The sequence below is a fragment of the Hoplias malabaricus genome, chromosome Y (genome assembly GCF_029633855.1).
Source record: "Hoplias malabaricus isolate fHopMal1 chromosome Y, fHopMal1.hap1, whole genome shotgun sequence".
Classification (NCBI taxonomy): domain Eukaryota; kingdom Metazoa; phylum Chordata; class Actinopteri; order Characiformes; family Erythrinidae; genus Hoplias; species Hoplias malabaricus.
Genome location: NC_089820.1, coordinates 50,174,716 through 50,193,635, shown reverse-complemented (window position 1 = coordinate 50,193,635; position 18,920 = coordinate 50,174,716). Strand labels below are relative to the sequence as shown.

The following is an 18,920-nucleotide window of genomic DNA, read 5'->3' as shown; positions in this document are numbered from 1 at the left end:
TGTAGATCTATCTACGGCAGCAGGATAAGACGGCGAGTCTCAACCCTAATGTGAGGGTGGCTAAAATGAGTCTGATTGACCTGGCTGGGTCAGAGAGGGCCAGTGCCACCAATGCTAAGGGGGCCCGTCTCAGAGAGGGGGCCAACATCAACCGGTCTCTTCTCGCCCTGGGAAACGTCATTAACACACTTGCTGATCCAAAGGTAGATCTGTGGCTGACACACACACACTCCCTCATACAAGCATGAGTACACAAAACTACAGTGTTTGCTGCTTTTAACCTATTTGTGCACAGCTGTTCAGTATATAATTTATTAATTTATTTTGTAGTGTTGATATTGCAGATGGTGGAATACTTAACACATTACTTTTTCCCCCTTTTCCCTTCTCCTCTGTGTGCTGTGAGCATGCAGAACCATCACATGTGCTCCAGATGAATGGTTCTGTGGGCATTCCTTGTATTAAAGGCAGTCAATATAAATTATGTTTGGCTAAAGTATTGCAGGACAATCTTGTAACCATGTCAAGAATTTGCCTTGTGTTTTTAATATCCTGCAATATGTAGAACTGTAATTTAGACATTTTTTCCCTCATTAAAACTAATTGCCTCTGATTATGGAGAGAGTTTGAATCTAGGAAATTGCCATTTAGGGCTGTTACTTAAGTAAGATTGATGCAGATTCTCACATACACACACACAAAAACAAATGAATGCACACTCCTACACAATTACAGCATCATTTGTGTGGCAGTCTTTGCCTTTTTTCCCCCCTCCTCATAATACAACATAACTGATCTAAACTGCAATGCATCTAAATGGCTTTATATAATGACAGCAATATAGTAATAAAAACAAATATAGGGGTGTCATAGTGCACGTCAGGTTGTTTTTATTTTTTTTAACGAGCTGCTGTACTATTTTATAATTTATTTCATGTTTAAGTTATATGCACAGCATTTTCTTAAGAAGAAATCAACAATAATAAAAATATTTATAACAATTATACTACCAAAACTTTTCCGCTGCTTTTCAAATGACTTAAATATATATATTTAAGCTCTCTGTGAATTAAACCTGTTTTCCTATTTTAGTTCTGTTTGTCACTGATGTCCTCTGGCACACAGTTAGGCATGATCAGCTGGGTTTATATCCCATTGTGGCGCACACTCTCCCTGGCAGCCTCTCCCAGGGTATCAGCCCCCCTCCACTTTCTTTTGGGCACAGTCTCTTCTGGCTCCATAACTGAGGGCTTGATGCTATCTTGTGCTAGGATAGATACACCTCTCTTAGCCCGGGCTCTATTGTGTACACTAATCCCTGTCCTCAGGGGCCTCTGTTTGTGTCTGTGTCTGTGTGTGGGATCCCTGCTTGTGCACTGCATTCGACTCAGGCACGCTGCCACCGCAGACTCAGTGCGAAATTGTATCCAGATTTCCACCCCCCCACACCCAGCTCCAAGAGGGATGGAGAATAATTTATACCCAATCCCATTAGCGCGTGACTGCTATAGATTGTAGTCTCACAAAATGCTGTCAAATTTGCCTCTGAGTGTTTGTTTCGTGCCATGAACTGTAATAAACTGCTTTATATTTGTTTTGGAGGATTTTGAGCATCATGTCTCAGCTACATTGCACAGATTATTTTCCTTTGTCCCTTTGTAAACAGCATTATATGGGAAAATGTTTCATTTATGTTCCATGACACTTAGTTTGCTGTGTGTGTTCAGAGTAGGGATGCAGCAAAATGGCATAACAGACTAAATTACTTATTCCAAGTCTTCATTATTTCTACCACAAATGCAGATTACTCTCGTCTAGTGGCTTTACGTTCCCAACAAAGGAAATAAAATAAATATATTTATAGTTGTTACAGTCCTGTTTACACCTAGTATTATGCATTTTTGGTGAACAGATCAAATTCGGATTGCATTTGTCTGCATGCAAACACCCCCAAGAGGCATTATGAATGGATTACAATCAAACCTCACACCATGTTTAGAGGTGGTCAGACATGGATCTCGTCCACATTTGGCACAAATGTAAACAGAATGTGCCTCATTCATGAGACAGAAGCGGAATGAATTTGCGTGTAATTTGTCTGTCAAACACTATTTTCATAAATATTTGGTTTCATAATTTTTTTTTATAGTTTTAAAATGTTCCTGGGTACGAACAAAATTTAAACCTGGAAACACAAGGTGTGCTTAATATCCGAAAGACACTGAAATCACTTAACGTGTCTGAACTTTCATTACAAGTAATTATAAGTTTCAAAAAAAGTTTTCTATATAATATTCAGAGCAATTTAGTAGCCAAAGGGCAATTCTTTGCTAAATTTTGTTACATGTGCGGTCAGTCACTTACTTTAATGGTGATTATTTCAATATAAATTAATAAAATACCATCCTGTGTAAATGGCTGATGTTGTGCCACTGCTGGATTTAAAGAAAACATCTTTGATTTTGGGGAACTGCAGTTCTCTCTGGTTTGTTTACATTCAGAAGCGCTGTACCTTTTTAAGGTGGAACAGTATGTTTGATGTAAAAAAATGACTGTTTGTATTTGGTTGAAGTTTAACTTGACTGTAGGTTTTACTCACTGTTTGGGCTACCACTGAAACAAATTTGTAACCCGAGTTACTTATTTTTGTAGTGTTTTGGTCTGTATACTTTTGCACCGTTAGCCATATCTGAATTTGGAGCTATTTCAACCTTAAGGAATCTGAAACTACAAGTATATGTCAATATTATGTGGTTTCAAGCAGACTGGCGAGTTAGCAAATAATAAGGAAATACACCCCGTATATTAATAAAATTGTAAATGTTTAATTAAACATTATCAACGTAAAATTTAACAGCTTTACGGCAACAGTTTTAACAGTAAATGTTTCTTAAAAACTAGACCGTATGCAAGCTCCAGTAATCATGTTATTTCACTTGATTTCTTTTAGCATGTGAGAAACTACAAGCACAAGTCACATATTACATTTTCTCTTTGTTTTCACTCTTTATGGAGCAAACAATCTGATCAGTTGAGCTTGGGGTGTTTAACAAATTCTTGGGGGATATTATCTATTCTTTTATTTGACAAAATTTGTTCTGCATTGGCTTTAAGGTGAACAGAATCCGGTCAGTGCATATCCTGATATGAGCTGGATACAAACCTTATTTTAATAACAGGTCTGAATGTTAATTATCATTCAACTGATGCCCATTTCACTGGCTATTTCTGCATGCATGTTTACCCTGAAAAACCATCATCTTGCTGCCTAGGCCATATGTGCGTTATTTCTTATGAGATTGTTGTATGTCTATTTTCTTTTTCAATTTAAACCTTGAAATTTTTAAGTTTTAAGAAATTTTGTCTGGAGAAATTTTCTTATTTGTTGACAGGTCATTTATTTTTAAAACCATAGCATGATAAAAACTATAATACTAATAATGCTTGGAACAAACAAATATCTTTAAACAAGTGAAATATCTGCATCAATGATGATAATAGTGTGCCTACAACTCTCATTCTCTTAAAATGATGAACTGCATATTTACTTGCTTTATGGTGATTTCTTGTGCAAGGATAATAGTGCACACACTGCTGTCTTTTGAAGTTCTCTTACTCTTCTTGTTTGGGAGAAAGCTTTCTGAACCGTGGAAAGATGTAAAGCAGAAACACGTCTGTGTATTTGCAGTAGGCATTGCTTGGATCTTGTGATACATCCCTTGATATTACAACCTTTGTCCTTTTGACTTTAAGCCATGTTTGCACATGCTAATTAAACAGCTTATTTATTTATTTCACCTCATATTGCTCCCTCCATTTTCCTTTTAACTGAAGTAGACTGCGTGTGTTGAGGGCAGTGGGCGTGTGGGACAAGTGATGCTGGTCATTATGGACTCGTAATTAAAACCAAACTTTAGCCTAAGCCTCTGACAGCCCTAATTTATACCGTTAAGTAGTTGAGGTGCGACTTTAGATTGGGTGGAGTAGCTGTTTTAACAGCGGCTAAACTCATCAGTGACACAGACTAAGGGAAGCTATTTTTTTTTCTTGCACTAAATATACTTGAGGACTAGATTGAAATACTTTTGAAAGTCTAAAGAATTTTCTTTCTCTAGCAGACATCCAAGTAATTTCTCTTGTTTGTTTATTCATTTGAACAGCCAATAGAGCCTTTAAGAGTGCTTTATATTCTTAGCTGCTGTGTTGTCTGCATCCAGTAGGTTTGTGTTTGTCCAGTACCGTTGTTTGGTTTATCAGAATGCTTTTTCCTAAGCTTGTTAATGCTAGAAGTGGAGATGTTAGTCTCAGTCGAATTCCAAGTGAAATATTAACTTAAAATTTAACTCAAGAAAAGTCTTGTGTCTCAGTCTGGGTGAAAATATAGGCCATCTCTCAGTTTTACAGCATTGCAAGCAGTAGATAATAACTCACAACCAGTGCTCTGTCCATTAACACAAACTATATATATTACAGTAGTAGCATGCACAAGTAAATAAACAGATATTCATGGGCTTCTTTTGGATTCCACAGCATTAAAATGCAGCAGTCATTGTGTGCATATATAAATGCATTTTTAAAATTTTATTTGACAAAAGGTTGAAATAGATTTGATCATTGATGACATGTATCAGTTTTTCTTGCCCACTTTGATTATTGGAAAGTTTTAAATCAATATTTTAACTCCTAAAAATTCACTAAATAAATGTATACAAGTTGTTTATTTTACAGCATGTTTGGACACGGCTCAGGTTTTAGGACCAGAACTATCCACTGAATTAAAAGAATAGTTTTGCAGTGATTATTCTCCAGGGCCATTTTAAAACAAGTGAATGAAGTAGGAATTGGTATACAGAATTATGGCTGTAGTCCTTGGCTTCCACACCAGGCAACATCCATAGATTTTGGTGACTAAAACTGTGTGTGTGTGTGTGTGTGTGTGGAGTTTTTTTTTGGGAGGAAGAGTGCGTAAGGTGAGCAGGTTTATCCCTGTCTGTGGGCCTCACTGCAGCGCGAGTGTGTGGGTATTGTTTTCATGCCATCTGCATACATTAACCGTTCACACAGACGTCTCGCCTTACCCACGAACCACAAAGAAGAACGTTCCTCCTCCTGAACATTTGCTCTATTTAATTTAAATATTTCACAGAAATGAAACTGCATATTCATTCATAAGTTTATATTGCTGTACTAAGAAAAAATTTAATTACTGAGTGAGAATCTCATTAATGCACTGATGCAGACCGTGTTACATTAGTTTGCACAAGTGAGGTTTCCGGCATGCCTGAATTTAAATTGCCTGCTTTAGAGTTTTAAAGAGAGTCTGTGTTAATGTTAATCTTCCTGTGTTTACTTCTCTTTTGTTTTCATCACTGCAGTAATTTCCACCAATGAAAAAGAAATGGACTGTAAAGTGGGACAAGGTCTGTGTTGCACCACTTTGTAAAGTGGAAGCTCCCTATGGGCCATCACTGGCTTTGCAACTGTAATGAAAACATTCTCTCACATACATCTCTCTGCCTTTCCCCTCTCCCTCACCTCCTCATTTACCTCCCAGAACCCCACCTCAGGCCACACACACTCGTTTTTTCTTTATCCCACACTCTTTCTCGCCCCCAAACATCAAGCACACACTCCAGATGTGTGTTTAGTACTATAACAGAACACCACCACAAAATCACAGCACTGTGAACTAGACCTGCCTTGTTCTTCCACCTGGGGCCGCTACCATATGTGTGTTGGCTCTACAGCCCAGTTAACACACCCAGCTGAGCAGTAATTTGGTCATCAAACTTCACGCTTGTTGAGTTTTCAGCCAAGCGGTGGAATTTCACTTGCTGCCTTTATATGCTGAGGTTGCCAGGGGTCATCTGTTGATTCAGTGAAATGTTGTGTTACTGTTTTACTCATTTATAATATCTGATTAAAATCGTGTTCCAGTGACTTCATCAAAGCATTTTTTTTTTACAAAATATAATGACAAAACAAGAAGTGATAAAGTCTCTGATTGTTTAAACTCATTTACTGTAGTAAAATCTAACTAAATTAAAAAAAAAAAAAAAAAGGAGAAGGGGGGTCTGTACATTTTTGTTAAAGGTGTCCATTCACGATACAGTGTATTTTGTAGAAGAAAAATTACAAATACTTTTTTTAATTATTGATTCAAGAAATCTGCTTTTGAAATAGAATATGGTACAGTTCTGTTTTAAAATATAAAACGACATACAAATACATATATTATAAGGGTATCACCATGGTGACAGTTACCCCCAGTTTGTAACTTGGCCTGTAATAAGTACAAATAAATAAATACATAAAATCACGAATATCACTGTTGTGCAAAGTGTAAATTAAAAGTAAAAAAAAAAAAACACAATACAGACTTGTTTCTAGAAATACAGTGCCATTATGACTTACAAGATATTTTGGGATTTTTATTAGAAAAGCTTTTTCTAAGTATCAGTTTCGATGTAGGCTTTGAAAATTAATAACTGCGTCTTTAAAGTCTTAACAGGCTCATTATGGTGATGCATGTTTGTTGTGACAGTAACTATTAATGTTTCCCTCACAGCACTGAGACATGATGGAGAACTCTAGATAAGTATATAATGGTTTCAGAGCACTTCATTTGTGTACTTATAGCTGACTAAATCACTTGCTCTTAATATTGTTTGTCACAATAATACTGAGTTCTAACACCCATTTTATTTATTTTCAGCACTGAATATTTAAAGTCTAACTGGTTTATCTTGTACAATGTTTCTGTTTTGAGTCTTTTGAACATTTTTAAAGCATTGTTCTTTAAAGTCAATTTGTTTTTTTGTTTTTTTGGTTTAGAGTAAGAAGACGCACATCCCTTACAGAGACAGCAAGCTGACACGGTTACTGAAAGATTCTCTGGGTGGGAACTGCAGGACGGTGATGATCGCTAACGTTAGCCCATCCTCACTTTCTTATGAGGACACACACAACACACTGAAGTATGCCAATCGAGCCAAGGAGATCAAGTCAACAGTAAGGCCTTTCTAGCACAAACTGCTACCCTAATTAATATTAAATATGTATGTATAAACACCCATAGCACGGGCTTAGTGTTCAACTATTATTTGTAAGGCTTGACCTCCATTACTTTGAAATGATAAGTAACTACTACGAAACTGATATGTAGTTTCAAGCACATGAAGCTGAAATAATATTAACCCCTGCTGGATTTTATCATTTTTCAATGAAGACTAATCTCTTTTCCATCTTTCACCCAGCTGAAGAGTAACGTTGTTAGTCTGGACAGCCATGTTGGTCAGTATGCAGTCATATGTGAAAAGCAGAAAGCTGAGGTAAGAGTTCCCATTATAACATGCACTGAGACATCAGTCTTAAACACCAACACAGTCTCATGGTGGCTCTCATTACCTATGCTGTGTATCTGTGTAAATCTGGTCTGTTTCCCTTGACAGGTGAGATGGGTCTAATTAGAATGAGGCAGGTGCGTGTTAGCTGAGACCAGGCTAAGAGTTTGTGTGTGTGTGTTTGGTGTGTGTGTGTGTGTACGCATTTGCAGATTATCATGCTGAAACAGAAACTGAAAGAGCTAGAGGAGCGGAAGGTGGAGCCACTTGCCCTTAATCCAATCTCCAGCCAACGGAGAGCTGAATTTGAGAAGTAAGCTGCGTGTGTGTGTCTGTCTGTCTGTCTGTCTGCACACTTGCTATTTGAAGGAAGATGTACAGCTGTGCAGTCACGCACAAAAAAGCAAACCCTATTTGAAAGCAGTAGCGTGTGGCTTAAGACCAGTGTTTTTGTTTGTTGTTGTTTATTTTATGCCGTGTGTAAATGTGTAGCTCTTTAACTCTGCCTTTTAAAACTTTTAATACCCATTAAAAATTGATAAGTAAGAGTACACAGAACAATGCCCACGACCCACTGCAGGTGGAGGTCTCCATTCCTTTGCATTTTTCATTAGACACGCTGAGACTGCAGGATGGCACTCTATCTTTTCCTCTATGTTTCTTTAATTATTTTCCTGTTCTTTTTTTATTATTATTATTAAATGCATCGTCCTCCCTCTCTGCCTTAACTTGCTTTGTACCATAATACAGGACTATAGCTTGTTCGTCTCCCTATCCAGCTTCGTCATGTGCCAGCGCTCATCAGCAAGCTCTGCAGCAGCATCACTGAGAGAGAAATAGAAAAAGAGGAGGGGACAAGCAAGCAGGCGAGGGAGGGAGAGCAAGTAGGAGGCGAGGGAGGAATGAATGAGTCTTACTCCTACGCATTTTCATTCACCGGCATCAGAATTCACAACTGGGAGGAGGGAGGGAAGGGAGGGGTTGAGCAGAGAGGAATGGCGGCACGCTCCTGGCCGCATGAAAAATGTTCCAAATGCAGGAGGTTGGCAGCGGCGCCGCTGCAGCCACGTCACAATACTGATGGCCAATGTCTTTCTCTTTCTGGCTCACTCTCTTGTTTTGGCTTTATCTGTTTTGTATTCATTCATGAATACGTTCATTTATTTATGTTTTCTACACCCATCTATAATTTAATTTGATAAATTAGAAAGTAGTGTCACAGAAAGCTAGAAAATAAATTTAAACTTGTGGATAATGTTAACTCTGTAATATTATGGCTGCATATTCAGTAATGATTCATTATGAAAAATATATTCTTATATTGTTTTAGCATAATTAAGCTTTAGAAACATAGTCTATATTTTTCATACTTGACCTTTTGCAGGGCACTGACTTACTGAGGTTATCTGGTGCATCGCCTGTGACGTCAGGGGGATAAACAAATAATTACCCCCCAGTCCTGTAACAAATCTTGACTGAAATACTTTACTCTAGTCGTGTAATCAGGACTGTGCCGGGTACCCATGAAAAAAAAAATGTCCATAATTTTGCCATTAAGCTATAAATTTATTTAGCAACTGGGAACGGAATTGCAAGTTAATGTGAACATTAACATCTGAGTTCATTTAGCTTAGCCTGGTGACTTTTTCCGAAAGCTATTTCAACTGCATTTTCACCTCCTGTGTGAGAACTCTGTCCCAACAGTCTTTTGTTTTCATATCTGAAATATGCTGCTTTTATTTGAGCATGTACCATTACGTACCAAATCAAATACCCATAAGGCATGATCTCTCCTGATTCAACCAGTGGAAGTTAACAGCCCTGTTTCTAATCTGTGTGAGGTACTTAATTATGGAATTCCTACAGTTCATGTTGTGTTCATGCGCCAACACATGAATGTCTGTGTAAATAAGGGCAGAATGTAAGGATTATTGGTATCAGAAATTAAGTCTTTTTTTCTAACTACAAGAAATCAATTGCATCTCATTCGAAACTTTTAAGGTGGGTCCAGAGCCTACCCTGAATCACTGGGCACAAGGCAAGAACACACCCTGGAGGGGGCGCCAGTCCTTCACGGGGCGACACGTGCACACACACTCACACCAACAGACACTTTTGAGTTTTTGGACCATGGGAGGAAACCAGAGCATCTGGAGGAAACCCACGCTGACACAGAGAAAACACACAAAACCCATAGACAGTTACCTGGAGTGGGACTCGAACCTTCAGGTCCCTGGAGCTGTGTGACTGTGACACTACCTTCTGAACCACTGTGCTGGCACTTCCTGCACACCTTTTATAATAACGTGAGGGTGTATATTTCTTTTTAAACGTGTGTGTGTAGGATGTCAGAATCTCTTCGCTGTCTGTTTGAGACACGGCAGCTGGTGCGGCAGGAGCAGCTGAGCATCGAGAAACAGCTGAAGGAGAACCAACTCCGGGTCAGCCACAGAGAGGAGTGGCACCAGCTGAGCCTGATCTTTTTCCCTGAAAACAAAGCCGAGAAGGTAGCAGCTTCTATCTCTCCACACACCCCCTTTAACCACAGAGTAACACGTTATGCTTGAGATTGTATTACATATTCTAGGGGAAGGCCTGTTAACTGTGTTATTGAGTTACAGAAGTCGAATGAAAAGATTTGGTCTTTCTACCTGTAGATTTGGTATTTTTGTGACTGTAAATATCAGCCATGGCATGATTTTATTGCACATACAGATTTTCCAGTTAACAACTGCAAGTTTACATAACTGCAGCAAGAGCATTGAATGGCATTTGTGTGATGCTTCGTTGAGGTGTGTGCTGAGTTGCATAAAATCACAAATTTATAAAGTAACTTAATTTACTGAGTGAATCATGTTGACTAAGATGGGAAAAGTTCAATACTAAGGACCTTTAATGAGTGTCTGATTTATGAAACAGAGTTATAGCTCAAACTTACACTCAGACACAAGCTTGCTCATACAAATACAATGAGATTTAAACATTCACAGCTTTGATGAGTAACTACTAATGCATTGTATGTCTCAGACCAGCTGAACTAAATACATATTAGCAGTCCTATCAGATTCTAATTGACACCTATGAATCATAAATTAGAAAACTGTGTGTTTGTGTGTGTTGTGCATGTGGTAGGCCACCTGTAGGTTTGAGCGTAAGATGGCTTCCCTGCAGTCCCAGCAGCAGCACCTGAAGCAGCGTTTGGAGGAGAGTGAGAGACGCTTCCAGGAGAATGAAGGATGGCTGCATCGCATTGAAAATGAAATGAAATTGCTCGGTGACGCTGGACACACTCCAGAGGTCAGAAATATGATCATGTGAAATTATCAAAGTAGCAATAAACATTTCTAAAGAAATCATATTTATCGCTAATGGCTTTGGTATCTGGTGTTGGGGAAGGAAACAAAAAAAAAAAAAAAAGTAAAATAGCACTTTGACACACATCAGTGTGTTTCCGCTGCATCCAGAATACGAGCTTCATCTCAAGCGTGTTCCACAGACTTGTTGATCTTGATGCTGGGCTTTGTCCCTGTATCTAGAGTAGTACTTTTTCCATTCATGCTCCTGCTTTGGCTCTTTGTCCTTCTAGATATAACCATCCACCTTAAGATGACTCCTTTAAAAAAAAAAAAAAAAAGCAAGAGAAACAGAAATCAATGCCCTTTACTCCTTCTCACAGCCAGTTCTTCAATCTATACACCTTACTCCACTTTTTCTCTCTTCCTCCTCCTCCTTTTTTTCTTCTTTTCCTGGAAGTAGAGCAGCCTAGCGATACACCCGCCCATCAGATGTTCCGTGATCCGCTTGCATTTGCGTCTCCCTGCGTCAGAGGGGGGCTAACCAAGTCCTCAGAAAGCACATTCTCAGAGAGGTGTAGGAAAACAAAGACCACTCCAAAACAGATCACAGCTGGCCTGTACTTGGCTGTATTGTTTTTGAGGCAGCGATCCTCTCTTCTGGTTTCTCAGTATTGAAGAGGGATTGGTACAGTTTGATCCATTTTAGGCCTTAACCCCCCTCCAGCTGGCTCGTCATATTCACCACCACCGTTCAGACACGTCAGTCCAGTGCTGCCTCTTCACTCACAGTGCTGTTTGTTTTTTATATCCCTACCATCAGGACATTTTTATCTGCAATTTCCTGGGAATTTCTTTTTGTATAAAATTTGTTTATTTTATTTATACGTGGGCTAGGAGGAATTTAAGTTTCAGCTGTGACCATCTTTCATGCTGTAGCAGTTATTATTCTGTTTGAAAGACACTTTACAGATCATCAGACACCAATCCATCATGTCTCAATTTCTCCAGTAAAGAGATGACCATCATTTCCTCATGATTTTAAGTACATGTGGACTTAGCATCACGATGCCCCTGGGAATGTCATTGTGTCATCATTATTTCATAAATTTATCACTGCTTTTCAAATGCTTGTGGCTTTTCTCCCTTCCCCCTCTCCCCCTTTATGTGCAGGAGCTTAAGAAGGACTTGCAGTGCCATAAGCTCCAGCTGCAGGTGACTGACCTGAAGCAGCACATCGAGCACATGAACTGTCTCATTAGTCTGCAAGACCAGGAGAACAAACACACCCACAAGTATGAGCCCATTTTTGCCTTAGTGAAAGATAAATTAAACTACATATAGTCCTCAGTGTTATCACTTGTACTGCTGTACAGGTTTGTGTTTTGCAACTTAGTAAAGCATTTGATTGCATTGTATTGTATCTGTATAGTTTTAACTGAAATAAGGCTACCTTATTTTTTTATTTTATTTTTTTTAAATAAAGTATTATTATATGGAATTCACGGAAATGAATAAATACCTCTATGCCTCTTTGTGTAGACTGGTTCATGCCCTGCTGCCTTCTTACCAGAAGCAGTATCTGGCACTGAAATCTGCAGGCATTGCAACAGCGAATGATGAGTCAGTACACGAGGAGCTGGAACAACTGGTGCAGAGGGAGCGAGGTGTGGTTTGGGCAGACCAGGAAAACCCAGAAGTGAGGGACAGGACCAATGACCGCACCTCTCTACAACCTTTCCTGTCCTTCTCTCACCTCCTCACTCACCAGAGCACACCATGCAGTGAGTGGCACACATCGTTTTTATCTTACTGCCAACACGTATGGGTAGATGAACGGATGGAAAATGCAGTTGTATACAAAAGTTTAGACACCCCTGGTCAAAGATGTTTTGTTTTATACTTTTCCCCTGAATGAAGATAAGTTAAATAAAATCAGTTTACGTTTTCTTTCTGGTAAATTGAATATGGAGTTTTCAGCACCTTATTTATTGATAAATTCAGCAGATAACTGGAGTTCATTGTGTTCTCTGTAGTGCTGAACGATTAATCGTATTTAAATCGAAATCGCAATTTGAGTGGACGCGATTTTTGAATCGCAGGAGCTGCAATTTGAATTAGCCAATAGACTGCTCGTTTTACAAGGGAATAATCATCCAATAAAAATAAACGCGCAACCAGCCAATTATGCAGGGGCAGGGAAACATCACAGACATCTCTATGATGAATGTATGTCTAAAAGGCCCAGCCATCAACCGGCACAATTTCCTAACATGACAACCAAGCAAACCTCAGTCACAGAGGCGTTTAAAAGCGTCACTCCATATGAAAAAAGTTCGCGAAGGCACCGAGAGATAACCGACTCTATTGCGAAGTACTTGGCGAAAGACATGGTGCCGATTCACAAACACCTTTTCCAAACACTTGATAAGAGATACCAGATTCCCTCACGCACATACTTCAACCAAGTCACTATACCAGGACTGTATGCTTCATGTAGGAATAGAGTTGAAATGGAGCTAAAAAATTGAGTTTTACTCGACAACTACAGACGTGGTCTACAGCCGAACTGCTGAACCATACCAGAGCCTCACTGTTCACTTCATAAGTGAAGCTTTCGAGCAGAGAGGAATGGCGGCACGCTCCTGGCCGCATGAAAAATGTTCCAAATGCAGGAGGTTGACCCATGAAAAAAAAAAATGTCCATAATTTTGCCATTAAGCTATAAATTTATTTAGCAACTGGGAACGGAATTGCAAGTCTAATGTGAACATTAACATCTGAGTTCATTTAGCTTAGCCTGGTGACTTTTTCCGAAAGCTATTTCAACTGCATTTTCACCTCCTGTGTGAGAACTGTCCCAACAGTCTTTTGTTTTCATATCTGAAATATGCTTCTTTCATTTGAGCATGTACCATAACGTACCATAAGTGAAGCTTTCGAATTAAAGACTTGTTGTCTACAGACGTCGTACTTTCCTCTTGACCATACGGGAGAGAACATTGCAAATGGATTGAAAAATGCGTTGTGTAGCTGGGGTCTGAATGAAGAGGGGCAAGTGTGCATTATCACAGATATCGCATCTAACATGATTAAGGCAGCTGAAATGAACGAGTGGACCAGGCTACAGTGTTTTGGCCACAGACTCCACCTTGCGATCGGCAAGTGTCGGTTCAAATCACATGTCAGCGTTCATGCCTGAAGCCACATAAAGTAGATATGCTTGTCTTTTTGGCAAGAAACCTGTGAACACTTGTTTTTGACTAGTGACATATATGCAAACAGTTTAATTTTCCTAGAATATAATTTTTGGATTTTATATGCAAAAATGTGATTTTGTGTTGTTTATCTTTAATTTATTATAATATTTTTTCACTGTAGGTATATAATTTATGCAACTTCATATATAAAACTTATGTGGAAAAACAAACATTTGATGTTACTGTTAAGTTTATTGATGTTACTTTTAAACATGTGTAAATTTATCTTATTTATCTAGTTACTCATAGGCTTTAAAAATAAAGGTAAAACTGCATTTCATCTGTGGATTTCATGTAGAAAGATGATGATTAAAATGAGTTTGAAATTTAAGTCATAAGTAATTGCAATTTAAATCGCAATCGCAATATTGCACAGAAAAATCGCAATTAGATTATTTCCCCAAATCGTTCAGCCCTAGTTCTCTGTAGAGGATATGTACTTATTTGTACTTTGAAAATCATCAGAACTTACTGTAGACAAAGGAGATGAATGGACAAATAAATAGATGAATAGAAGGGTGGATACACTGATAAGAGCAGCAAATGTGTGTATAGTGGAATCTCTACCTACGAGCTTGATCCGTTCCGTGACCCGGTTCGTAAGTGGAAAAGTTCGTTTCTCAAGTCAAATTTTCCCCATTTAAAATAATGGAAAAGCAATTAATGCGTTCCAGCCCCTACCCCGAAAGTCACCCTTTTTGCACCGATATATGTTTACACAACTCTCAAATTAGTAAAAAAAAATACATGTAGCGTTACTAAAAATAAAAAAGAAATACAGTGGAAACAGTAATAAAAAAGAAATAAAAAAGTTTTAAGTGGTTACACAGCACTACCTTGAAGACGTGACGACTGGCTGGAGCAGTAACACAGGCACTGGCTGGATGACGGGAGGTGGGGGGTGGGTGGGTGAATGTAGGGAGACGAAGCGTAGATACGGCTTAACTTAGCACGAATTTCGATGTCTGCTATTTACACTAATGCTAAATTGCTAAAGCTACAATTTGCTAATCTTAAAAGCTCACTCCAGTCTGGGCGCGCTGAGAGACTCGCCTATTGGATGTTCCACTGTATATTCCCTGTAATGTAGAGGCATAGTTGCTAGTATTACACATGGCATGTCATAACCCTGCCGTTTCTTTTCTCAGGTGCAGAGAAGTGCACACGCAGAGTCTCCCAACGCCTCAAACACGCGCACTCTCCTAGAGGTAAATGCCCCTCTCTGAGCAGTATAGAGTGTTCACTCTTAATAAAACAAGTTTAATTGTTTTAACTCAATTTTTAAACTCATTTGATTTACACCTACACAATTTAAACTCAATAACCCACTGAGCTTTTAATAAAGAATGAGTGCGGATCTTAAGAGTGTGTTTTATGTGCTAGTGTAGATTTTAGCTTATAAAAATTTAAACTTGCTAATAACAGGTTTAATCAAATATCACTCAATTTACATAGTTTTGTTTAGTTTATTTATAGCTTTACCTTTAACTTTTATTGTTTTTGGTTGGTGGAAATTTAAATTTCTGATTTTTGCACGGCACAGTAAATATCCTAGGTTGTTTTCAGATAATGGTAATCCTATCAGCATGACGGTCTGCTTTGGCAACAAACAAACATACCTTGTTTGAGAATATCTTACAAAACTCCACAAAAATTGTATTCATTTCTGTATAAGCATTTCCTGCTTCTGGTTTCATTATGAGGGATATTGTGTTCACCTAGAGGTAACATGTAGGAGTTCAGCCATTTTTTTTTCTTCTCCACTTTCATTCACTTGATTTCTTACTGTTTTTCTGTTGATCTATCCCTCTATTCCAGCCCCCTGTTCTTTTATTCGGTCTCTGCCTCTTTTGTTCCCCATGGTCTGCTTCAACATACTCAGCTTTACTCATCAATCTTGCCGCCAGCATCACCAACATCACTCATGTTGTGTGTGTGTGTGAGAGAGAGTGAGAGAGAAAAAGATCTATCAAAGGTGCCCAACACTTTTGTGTCGATTGTATTTCACACATCACCCTGAAAGCAGACAACTCATTCATTCTAAACAGTCTGAGATGCTTGTTTTGGTGGAGGTTTGTGGTGAACGATGCAAATGATCTCGGTTGCTTGAACCGCTTGATTTTTTGGAGTTAGACAGGATCCTTGGTAACACCGAACAGAAATGGAATGCAGTTAATTCATGCTGAGGTCAATTCTAGGTCTCTTGAAATGAAATTTGAATGCAAAGTGAGGGTACCACCTCAGAGCATTTAAAACAATCCCACACTGAAATAGAGTAAGATTTGATTCTTTCACACTGTTGATTTCCTGAGTCTATTGTGACTCAGTGAAGCTATGTTTGCAGAGCTTTTACTTCACAGTACTCTGCAAAACAACTGAGCTAGCTCCAGTTAAAATTACCGTTTAGAAATGTTCCACAGTATGGACATAGAAGAAAACAGAAGACGCAGTCACTACTTTTTCAGTATTTGGTGCATTCATTCTTTTTTTTAAAAAAAAAATTGCTGTAGAAGGGAAAGAAAGAAAGGAGAGAAGAGAGTGGGGTGGGGAGGGACCCTTTTGGGGAATGGAAGACGGAATGAGTTATGGTGCAGTAAATGGGCCGTAATGATATTTGCTGCAGAACAGGTGTTCCTCATTTGATTGAGACACATTGTGGGAAATACAGGAAAACACTTGGTCCCAGGCACAGGAGAGGGGGTGGAGCGTGGGCAAAGGAAAAACACAACACCAAATGAATGAATAACACTGAGAAATTACAGTAAAGTGAAATATACTCCTTCTGCATCAAGACCCATTAAAAATGCCAGAGTATGACTGACGTCTAACTCTTACAGCGGTTATAAATCAAGCCGCCAAAGCTCAGCTAGTGAAGTGCTTTTGCACACGCCTCAGACTTAAAAAACTGTCCGTCAAATCTGCTTGTAAAAAATCTGCAGTTGATCTGTCACAGAGGGATAAACTTTAGTACTTTGAACCCTTCAGCCAGAAGAGCTGTTTTTCTTTCTGACTCAACATTTGACCCTCGTATTTTTTAAGAGGTTGTGAAGTGAAATGGACTTATTTCTTCCCTTCAAAAAACCGCCCCATCCCCAAGCCCCCTGCGTTCTGACACCGCTGTCCCTGCACTCGTGCTGAAGCGTGAGACAGTGAAAATAAGAGGAGCAAGAGCAGGAGAGGGACGGAGAGAATGATGTAAAATGGGAGGTGCACGTGACTGTGTGCACGAGGCCACTGGTGTCCTGGAGCCCCTGCTGTGGATGCAGCGCTCAAAATGTCACTCACTCATACTATATTCATTCATGTTCTGTCTACCTTTGTTTCTCTCAACTCTAAACATCTTTATTTCTGCTACATTTTGGTATTCATTTTGTCCTTCTGTTTGTCTCTTCTCTCTAGTGTTTTTCTATTTTGTTTTTACTTGCCGTTTCTCTCTCTCTCTCTCCTCCCTTCCTCCATCCGCAGCCCCACCCCACTCTCCCAGCCTTTCTCCTCTGTCTCATTCATAAAATTGCTCTTCAGCGGAAAAGGGAGGGGCAGGGAGTGGAAGAGAGGAGAGAGGGGCTCAGTCACGTACGGTGTGAAACGTTCCTGGATCATCTGCATGGACACACAGCAGCACAATGAGAGAGAGTGAGTCAGTGACGGTGTGCAAGGAAAGGCAGAAAAAGAGAGCAGGATAGAGTGAGGTGGCGACCCTAATCCGAGGCGCTCTCCTCTAGAAATAGCACCTCATGCATGTATTAATCCCGTCAGCCAGAAATACACCATCCAGAGCACTCTGCCACCAATTACTGCGCACACACACAACCCCAAACATCACACACTCCACCTCAGCCCTGCTGTTATTACACTGTGTTCCTCAAACAGGACGTGTGTGTGTACGTGTACAATGTGTATGTGCTGCTCCATCAGGCCAGTGTGTTATTGTCAGCCAGCCAGTGACGTAGATGAGCGCTGTTTTCCACCAGAGAGCCTCAAATGCAGACTGTTTGGGCTCCTATTCAAAAGATATCTGCTAACACACACACACAGTTATTGTTTGTTTTTATTAGGTCCACTGAACATTGAATGTTTTGTGTTGTGTTGTGTTTTGTTGTTTGTTAGTTATACCATCACAGACTGTAGTCTGTCTGTTGCTCTGCATACTTTATTCCCATTTCACCCTGCTCTTTAATGATCAGAAACCCCCCCAAAGAGCAGGTTTGACAGGTTTGCTTTCCAACACGTAAACTCCTCATGACTAATAGCATTGTTATGGAGATAATCATTTGTTATTTGCATTTCTCTCATTGGATCATATTTGGCCCTACAGAAATGTTGCCTATTAGTAGAAACAAATTTATCTTTCACTATACAAGTAAAAATATTAGGTTTATCAAGTTAACGCAGGTTTCTCATGAACTGATCTTGGAAAAAGTCTTGATTTCCATAGGTTAAACTGGGATCGCAATGATTCTGAGACAGGAGGCTTGATTCTCAGTGCCTCTCAATATTTAATATTTGATTTATAAAGGTTATTTATTGACCCATTGATATTTCTTTAAAACAGAAAAGAGTCCCAGCCATATATCACTGCTACTTTATACACCAAAACCTATTTCCAGTCATCTATACAATAAAAAACTATATATTATATTTCATATTCTTAAATGTGACTTAATTATATTTAAAGATGTCATTTTTATCAAAATAACAAAGGTTTCCACTTTCTTTTGAAATTCACTAATGCTTAAAGGAACATAGTAATTTTGCAAATCAGGACTAAACCTTTAAAATCAATATTGGGATACGTTTAAGAATAATTTTTTCCCGCCCACCACTGTGTCCACAATTGTTTATTTATATCGCCAACATGCAGCGACGGCATCTGTGGCTGTGTATACAAAAGAAAATTAATGCAATTAATTTCACAGGTTTTTTCTAATGGCAGTAAAATGTGTATCAGCTCCTGTTACAATATAATTGCAATAGTGATGTTCTGTCCGTATCTCCCAGCTGTAGTTTGAACATGCAGAAGTGGT

The 18,920-nt window shown here is 39.0% G+C and overlaps 1 protein-coding gene across 4 annotated transcripts in view; it reads left to right on the top strand.

Moving 5' to 3' along the window:
- LOC136678928 (kinesin-like protein KIF18A) overlaps positions 1 to 18,920 on the top strand; it is a 31,442-nt gene that overhangs the window by 7,456 nt on the left and 5,066 nt on the right. For 3 of the 4 annotated variants that reach the window (XM_066657121.1, XM_066657120.1, XM_066657122.1), the window contains exons 6-14: positions 6 to 203; positions 6,835 to 7,011; positions 7,257 to 7,331; positions 7,556 to 7,656; positions 9,688 to 9,850; positions 10,476 to 10,640; positions 11,810 to 11,931; positions 12,179 to 12,420; positions 15,045 to 15,104. In XM_066657121.1, coding sequence (XP_066513218.1) covers positions 6 to 203; positions 6,835 to 7,011; positions 7,257 to 7,331; positions 7,556 to 7,656; positions 9,688 to 9,850; positions 10,476 to 10,640; positions 11,810 to 11,931; positions 12,179 to 12,420; positions 15,045 to 15,104 — 1,303 coding nt within the window. The remainder of the gene's footprint in view (positions 1 to 5; positions 204 to 6,834; positions 7,012 to 7,256; positions 7,332 to 7,555; positions 7,657 to 9,687; positions 9,851 to 10,475; positions 10,641 to 11,809; positions 11,932 to 12,178; positions 12,421 to 15,044; positions 15,105 to 18,920) is intronic. The other variant, XM_066657123.1, reaches the window with a different exon arrangement.